Source organism: Phyllostomus hastatus, unplaced genomic scaffold (genome assembly GCF_019186645.2).
Source record: "Phyllostomus hastatus isolate PE091 unplaced genomic scaffold, TTU_PhHast_1.1 phas_contig_86, whole genome shotgun sequence".
In the NCBI taxonomy this organism is placed as follows: domain Eukaryota; kingdom Metazoa; phylum Chordata; class Mammalia; order Chiroptera; family Phyllostomidae; genus Phyllostomus; species Phyllostomus hastatus.
Genome location: NW_025333977.1, coordinates 38,200,271 through 38,208,791, shown reverse-complemented (window position 1 = coordinate 38,208,791; position 8,521 = coordinate 38,200,271). Strand labels below are relative to the sequence as shown.

General features: G+C 39.3%; 1 protein-coding gene across 1 annotated transcript; it reads left to right on the top strand.

The window, feature by feature from the left end:
• Positions 1-489: 489 nt before the first annotated feature.
• Positions 490-8,387, top strand: GMNC (geminin coiled-coil domain containing). Its single transcript, XM_045851879.1, has 6 exons — positions 490-698; positions 1,778-1,904; positions 2,662-2,836; positions 4,515-4,603; positions 5,529-5,645; positions 7,767-8,387. The coding sequence occupies exons 1-6, from the start codon at positions 490-492 to the stop codon at positions 8,385-8,387; spliced, it is 1,338 nt and encodes a 445-aa protein (XP_045707835.1).
• Positions 8,388-8,521: the final 134 nt, after the last annotated feature.

The following is an 8,521-nucleotide window of genomic DNA, read 5'->3' as shown; positions in this document are numbered from 1 at the left end:
AATATTTTAAAGATGATATTACTCCTCTTACTCCTTCAGATATAAAATCACAGGAATCATGAAAATGAAATTCAAGAGAAGATGGTGGAAATCAAACACTTTGAGAAGTATAAACACACTAATTTTTCTTAATTGTAATAATTTATTTATATACTAGTGGTTGTAAAGATAAAACCAACACAGACATAGGCACTTTAGATTCTTAATTTGTAACTTAATTCATTCTTCATTGAGCACCCCATCACACACTAAAAAGTGTTCCAGGCACTTAACAAAACAGGCAGAAACCTCTATTCTCTGAAGGTTAAGGGATAGAATAGAGATTGATCACCTTCACATGGAATGCCCACTGTAGGAGTTGGGAGAAATGAGACCCATTAAACAGAAAGCAGGGAAAGCCAATCAACTCACAACGTCATACATGAAGTTGATAATTATCACGTGGCTGGGAAAATACACAGGAGCAGTATTAACTCTAGGTCCTGCTGTATGGCTTCACCAAGTGCTGCCCGGATCTCTGAGATGTGGACTGACCCTGCTCCACGGCACCTGCGGACTAGTCTAACCCCACCCTGCCCGGCCTCTCGCATCGAGTGGGGGTGCGGGGGTGTGGAGAGCCGGTGTTCGCCTGGGGGTGTCCGGACGACGCGGCCACCGCCACCCCTGACGCCCCGCTGGCGGGCAGCGAGCCAGCACAGGCGCGCGTTTTGAAGCACAGCTGCGCAACCGACCCGCACGTTTCAGGTCCAGGCACCCTGGTCTCCAGGAGCGCTAGTGATTTTGGCTTTGGCTGGACGCTCCCTGACCCACGTCACCAGTTTGACAGCTTCGTATCAAATCAGAGGGCGGCGCTCACCGGGAGCCCCCCGCGTCACCCGCAGCTCCTGAAGACTAGAACTCGCCTCTCTTAGTTCCTCCCCTCAGTCCCATTTAAAACTCCCACCAGCTTTACCGAAAAATTAAGAGTGGGTTCAGTTTCTGCAGCGCCTTCTTCCCCTGCAAGATGGTAAGTGAGGAGCTGGTGTTAGCTAGTTCACTGGAGAAATCTCAGGGTGCTGAGAGCTAGCTAGTAAGCTTGGCATTTTTTTCTTCCACCTTGGAAGCAAGATTTCTCTGCTACCTGTCAAGGCAGGTACACTCTGCTAACCATTTCCCTTTCTTTTCCCCTATATTTTCCTGATCTCTTTCTCTCTTATTTCTACTCTCTTTCTCTCTGTTATTTCTATTCTTTGTACATTCTCCCAACATTTCTCCCAGTACACCTGCATTCACTTTTCACTTCACCTCTTTCTCTAGATTTTGCACATATTTGCAAACACTTGGACCTGACCTAGTCGAGGGCTATTTGGGGTTTATTTTCTTCTCAGGTGTCAATTGCATAAGAGCTCAACTCTAATTCCAGTAATGACCCCAGGGAAAGAGCCTGCAAACATGCTTTTAGAATAAAAGAAAACAGCACTTGATAAACTTTTGGCTGAATTTCTTTGGTCTGCACTGCCCAAGCTGGATTGGCTTCAAAATGGGACTTTTTCAAAATTTAATTTACCGGGAACATTAACAAAGTGCAATTTCTTTTATTTTTTTACTTCTTTTTTCTTTTTTTCTTACTTGTTTTCTCTCTGTTTATGTTATGCCCAAGAAAGTCCTCTAGTCAACAAAAGACTTATAGTGGTCAAAAAGAATTTGTCCAAAGCTGAGTTCTGCAGAAATGAATGGCTTTTACCTGATTAAACATTGACAAATGTTTAGAAATGAGTTTTTGTACAAATTAACCCAGGAAGGCTGCTGCATACCTGCCCCTGCCTGGACATTTGGAAAGACTTCGTTTGAGGAGCCGGGAGCAGGAGGCTGTTCACTGGCTCAGAACACAGTGGAGAAGAATACGTGCCAGGAAGTTAGGAGTGGCAAGATAACTTTGGAAGGGTATTGAAACCTAGTGATGGAGAGACCTAGAGCTTGCTGCCTCTGCTGACTGATTTTTTTCAGCATTGATTCTATGTTTCCTTGAGTGACTTTATGGTCCTGTGTTTAGTTAGGAGTCAGGAACTATATTTACTTAGTTACCTCTGGAAAATATCTGTGTGTTTATCTCAAACAGTTCAGTTCACCAGAGGATCCAGCAGCATTTAAAACCAGAGGAAAGAAAAAGAGACAAATGGGGCATGTTTATAATTCAGAAAGGAACTAAAATAAGGAGGTTAGATTATATTTTATTGTTCTGTTTATTTTAGTTCTAGTATTCTTCGTTTTTTGAGGCTATTGAAAATATATTTAAGGTATTTGATAGAAAGAATCAAATAATTCTTAGGTCTTTGAATCATGAAGTAGAATTCCTTTTACTTAGATCCTGGGTAACCTGTTAGTTGACTCAGACATGGCAACAGAGACTATTCCTGGATGTGTAAAAATGTGGTCCATCCAATACTAGCCTGTTCTTTGTTGAGGCCTTAAGAAAGTATTGGGTAAACCAAAGAGATGACCCCCCCCCCAATACTTATATTTTGATCACTTAAAATTAACCCGGGATCTACACTTAACACCTTTACTGTGTTTGATTCATCTGCATGTAATTTTGGCATCTTTCTCCCACCCTCTTCTCTCTCCAAATCCCCATCACCCCATCTCCTGGGAACCCCCTACCCCTCATACTGATTTTCACAGAACACCATTCTGCCCTGCCAAGACCAGTACTTTGTAGGAGGCCAGAACTATAATTGCCCGTATTCCACTACAACGTCAGAATCTGGTGTTGACGTTTCCACGGATACTTGGGTCTCTTTCTGGGCTGCTGGTCTCCTGGACAACAGAGAGCCCCAACAAGCACCACAGGCACAGGGTAAGTCCTGCTCTTCTGCTCTCCTGGTAGCTCTGAAGCCCTTTGCAACCCACAGTTGCAAAGCATCATGGGTTAGAAGTCTGTAGAAGAAGGGATGATATGGAAAGTTTAAGAAAGCTCAAAGACCCCTGCATCTTACAAGCTAAATAACCTATTCTTTTATACTTGCCAAATAGTGAAAATAGAATTCTTTCCCTTGCCTACTGGACAATTTATATTTTTCCCTACACTTTTCAGTTCTTAGAGATTTCCAACTCACTGAGAGTATTTGGGTCTATGACACAGTTTCATAGGCAATACTGGTGGGATGTTTTTTTTTGAGTCAAGATACCAGTTGGAACATTTCTTTTGGAACTCAGGAAAGTTTCCCTGGGTATGAGAGAGAAACAAGGAGAAATACTGACTTAATATTTTGTTTCATAGAGGAAATTCTATAAACAGTGTCTTGTAAGGAGAAAAAATAATTCTTTTTGTCCAAAGAGGACTTCAAGTTTGGAGGGAAGTATAACACTGATGAAAAATTACATATTAATTTTGACTTGATGCTTAGTAAGCAGTATTTATATATATTGAAGGCATTTCTGTAGTAACATTCAAGTTTATGAAGGAACCTTTAGCAACTTCAGAATTAAATATCTGCACTGTTGATTCTGCCACATAATTTTTTTGAATTCAAGAAAAAACACAAAAGCCCCAAACTATTAAAAATACATATAACAGGAATAGAGTTTCTAGTTTTAGCTTTGTACCACAAGCAATAAAGAAACAGAATGCCCAAGAATATGAAATCAAGCAGTGTATACAATTTTATTCTTGTCTCCTTATTCATTGTTCTACTTTAGTTAAAAATATTTCAGTAGTATGTCAGTTTAAGTAGAGGAAAGCAAGAATCACAATTGTACTAGTTGAGGAAAAGTAGATATAAGTAAACCAATTCAGCATGCCCAGGCATAGTTCTTTTAGTGGGTATGGCTTGTTGGCAAAGATTTTTTAAAATCTTTTTTGAAAATGCATGAAAAACATACAGAGAATAACATTTGAAATGCATGAGTTTGAGTTATAGTTTTGATATTTTACCAATGTCTTCAGAAAAGCAAGGTCCAAATTATTTTAAGGCAGAAATTGCTACCACACACAATTCTGAATAAATATTGCCCACCAGACTTAATGGACAGGTGGACAGGCAGAAATTTTTATTGTGGAAAATGGTAGCATCAAAAATAGAATTTGATTCTAGAACCAAATACTACATTTTCAAGCACTAAGGCTTAGAAAAAAAACATAAAAATTTAAAACTATAATAGAATTACACTATGTCCAGTGGTGGGGGGAGGATCAATAAATATTTGAATGAATTAGTAATGCAGAAGGGACAGTCTTTGTAAATTTAGCCAGCAGAGATACAAATATTAAGGAGGAATATGAGGGAGAAACTTGTTAGCTCTTAAAAATTGACCCCTTCAGCCACTCCGGCATATAGTCTATAAATATTTGTCTTTTATAGCATGCTGCCTCTTTTGTAAAGCTTTAAATATTTTGTTTTTGAATGTCGAGGCAATAGCTATTTTTGGAAGAGTACCTGAAATTTTTAATGTTTCTGAAATCCTTTGGTGAATTCTTTATCACACAAAAACTGCAAGTGTGTTTTCTCAGTTACCCATTTGGTGTTTCCACATAGAATCATCTAGTGACTTGAATTTCCCCTTTCCTAACTCTTGTTCGTGGGAAGAGGCTCAGCTTTCCTCTCAGCTCTACAGAAACAAGCAGGTATGTACACAGGGTCTGGGACTGGCTGTGTTCCATGCAGTCCGTTCTTAATGTTGTCCCTAAGTGTCACACTGCTTCTTTTCCCTGGTACCATAAATTCATATGCTGACTTTCAGTTTAGGACCCAAGTGGATATATGTCTATAGAGTTATAAAAGATAGGTGATAATACCAAAGAAAAAACAAACAATCCCCCGAAACACACACACCCAAAACAACAACAACCCAAACCCTTTAGGAGGGCTGGAAGTCAGGCCCTGGCTCTGCACCTTTTATTAGTTGTATGACCTCTTGAATCCTTTTTTCCTTATTTATGAGATTGGAATATTTGTTGTTGCCTTCCTCTGAGAACTGTTGGAAAGATCAAATGATATAATGAATGTGATAACATTTTTAAGTCACAAACATGGCTCATCACTTGAAGAAGGAATGCTGATTATAAGTTTTACAAAGATTGATTCATATTCCATATGTTGTTTGTTGCTCTTCCTGAGAGAGCGATTTAATTAAGTGGACACAGAAACAGATCAATTTGAGGCTGAGGCAAACCAACTCACCTTTTTTTCTTCTTCCTTTTGTTAAGGTGCAAGGAACAAAATTATTCTGAACACCCTTTTCTGTATTTAAACAGTTGCTTGCAGCTCATTTTCTTACATACTTTCCCTTGTGGTTACAGTTTCAAAGTCATATAATCTCTTCAAACACTTTGCAATGAACAAAAAAATCAGTGCGCAAAACTGAACAATCAGGTGGTAGATGGGTGTAGATTGAACTTAGGCCTCTGGGGATGAGGGATCCCTGAGGTAGAGTTCTTAACACAAACAAAATAATAATCAGCTTTAAGCAGGTTATGGATCAGTGGCATTATTATAAGGTTACAAAGTCAACATAGTGGGGCAGCCCTCACCATTGTCCACTTTTTGCAGCTACAAGATACTCTGGTGCAGAAGGAAGAAGAACTTGCTAGGTTACATGAAGAGAATAATCACCTCAGACAATACCTGAATTCTGCTTTGGTGAAATGTCTTGAGGAAAAAGCCAAGGTATGTAACTCTCCCCTTTATAAAGACAGAGTGGTTGGTGATTTGAGAAAGGAGACCATTTGGGTAAAACTCCTTGATTAAATGTAGGTAGTGTGCTAAACAGCATGCCCTCAAATGCATTTACAAGATGGACGAAATTTTCTAAACAAAATATAGCACTTTCCAAAGAATATTTTTAATCTTCACTTGAGGATACATTTATTGATTTTAGAGAGAGAGGAAGTGGGGGGAGAGAGAGAGAGAGAAGGACATTGATATGAGAGAGAAGCAGATGTGGATTGGCTGCCTCCTGTACACATCCTGACTGGGTATTGAACCCGCAAACTAGATATGTCCCCTGGCCAGTGATCTAACCCCCAACCTTCTGGTGTATGGGATGATGCTCTGACCAACTGAGCCACCCAGCTAGGGCTTGGGAAAATTTGTATGTGTCATTTCATGGAACCAACTGGAGTATAGATTTTAGTCATATATTACAAAAGCAGTTGTCTAAGAATCAAAAACCAGCCAAGGGACTTGCTGAAACAGCAGAAGTTAATCAAAAGACACAGTTATATGGATGGGACATTGGAAAGAGAATCACATCTGAGAGAGCTGGCTCTTTTAATCACGCATTTGACCTTAAGTGAATCACTCTCACTTGGGCCTCAGTTGCCTTCACCTGTAAATGAAGGGGGCTAAGAGACCTTCTAAGAATCTTTCCAGCTCTGAAACGTCACGACTATGACTGGAGCCCAGATCTCTTGACTGACAATTACATATTGCTAATTAACGAACATTTTCCCCCCACTCACACTTTTAAAATGAATTACTCTGATTCAGAGGTAAATAGTTTGCTCATAGACTGTTTTTGCTCTTCTTCATTCCTCTGGGTTTTGTAATTTTTGTTATCTTTTTGCCATTCTGTTATCATTATTGCTTCTATCAATCTTTACCTTACTTCTCTAGAAAAGCCACATTATTTGATATTATTTAATGTAAATTGATGATGCTTCTTCCTACTCTTACTGAACATAACAGTTCAGACAGAAAAGGCACACCAGTTTTAATTTCTTTACAATTCAGTTAGCTTTGTTTAAAAAGGGAGCACCTCCCCTCATGATTATCATGGGCCCTTAAAAAGAATGGTTATTAAATTACTAAGTAATATTAATTAGGCAGTTTTTCCTCTCCTGTTCTCAATTTTGCAAGATTTAGAACCATATAATACATATCACATGGGAGTGCTATGGAAGTTAATGAAGTAAGAGGAAAACATGGTGTTTCTTTTTCCCTTTTTCTTTTTCTTTATGACAGCAATTCCAACTAATTTTAATTCTCCTTTAGGAAGAAATACCAACATTTAAACTTATATGTCATTTTACAGTTATTTGATTGTGAAAGATATGTTATTGGAATATCTTATTACTTTAATACCAAGAAACATTGTTTTAGTACTTATTTCCTGTGTCCATATGTTATTGATTGATTGATTGATCGATTTATCTTAACTCGTGCCTTTTTTACCCAGCCTCCAAACCCCTTCCCTGGTTCTGTCTAGTGTCAGATGGTTTAGATGTAAATCTAGGCTGAATGATTTTTAGGAAGTCACTAGTATGCCTGTACCTCAGTTTCATTTTTTGTATTGTTGACACTATTAGAGATGTCCCCCAGCCCCACCCCTTTGCCTTCCTCCACCCAATCCCCTCCCTCCTCCAGCTCTCACCACATTGTTGTCTGTGTCCATCAGTTTCTCCATTAAAGGAGATTTTAATACTACTTAAATAAAATAAGATCATGGCATGTAACTGTCTAATACATGATAGTTGCTATTATTTTCATTATAATAATAGTCATTCCTTCCCTGGATTAAAATTTCAACATTTATTCCTTTTAACATTTAAATGACTAGTAAAAATATATAAATTGGATTTCTAAGTAGTAAATTCTCATAATAGATTTAAATTTAGAAACAGATAGTAATCTAATCAGTGTGTGTGTGTGAAAATAGAAGTTTAATCAAGTTTTCTAAGGACTTAAGTGACTAGTTACTGTTTGAAGTAGGTGTAATTGGACAACAGTAAAGAAGATGTTCTTGCTTGATGACCTGACTCTGTATATTTTCAAATGCTACTTCCCTAGAAATTGCTTTCATCAGATGATTTCTCCAGAGCATGTGGAAAATTCAGAAAGGCGAAGAGGAAACCCAAAGAGCAACGATATTTTCCTCTGGAGACCCCCCATCGCAAAAATGCCAAGAGAAACCTCTCTAGTGAGTTTGCTAACTGTGAAGAACAACCTGCCCCTGCAGTGGACCCCTGGGTCCTTCAAACACTTGGGTTAAAAGACCTCAATACCATTGATGACACCTTATCAGCTAACTACAGTGCCCTCTCCCCGCATCCCAAAAAAATCACCCGGGCATTTCCCCAGTTTTTAGAGAATGCAGTTGATTATGGAAACGCCCCCACGGAGGATATGACAATTGACTACGGGGGTGAGAGAACAACCCCTTCCCACAGCACTGCCAGCAACAGGGAAGATTTTCACTTCCTTTCTCAACTTTCAAATCCCCTGGGAGGGCTGCCAGCTCTTCCTCACTATACTTCTGATGTGTTGCCCAATAAAACGGAGATGGCTTTTTCCACATCCCTGAGCCCTCACTGTAATGTGAAAACTCATTCCTTCCACCAGGGACAAGCCTTTGTCCGCCGAGATGAGAAAGGAGGCTGGAAGTTTACCTGGGTCCCTAAGCAGTCTTAGTGACCCCTCCTCTATCACAAAGGACTGCCAGGAACTCTGTTTACAAAGACCTCCCTTGCACTTGAACCTGACTGTGGAATACAGAAGCTATTTCCCAGACTGTCTCCTGACACTTTAAATGTCACCCTCAATTA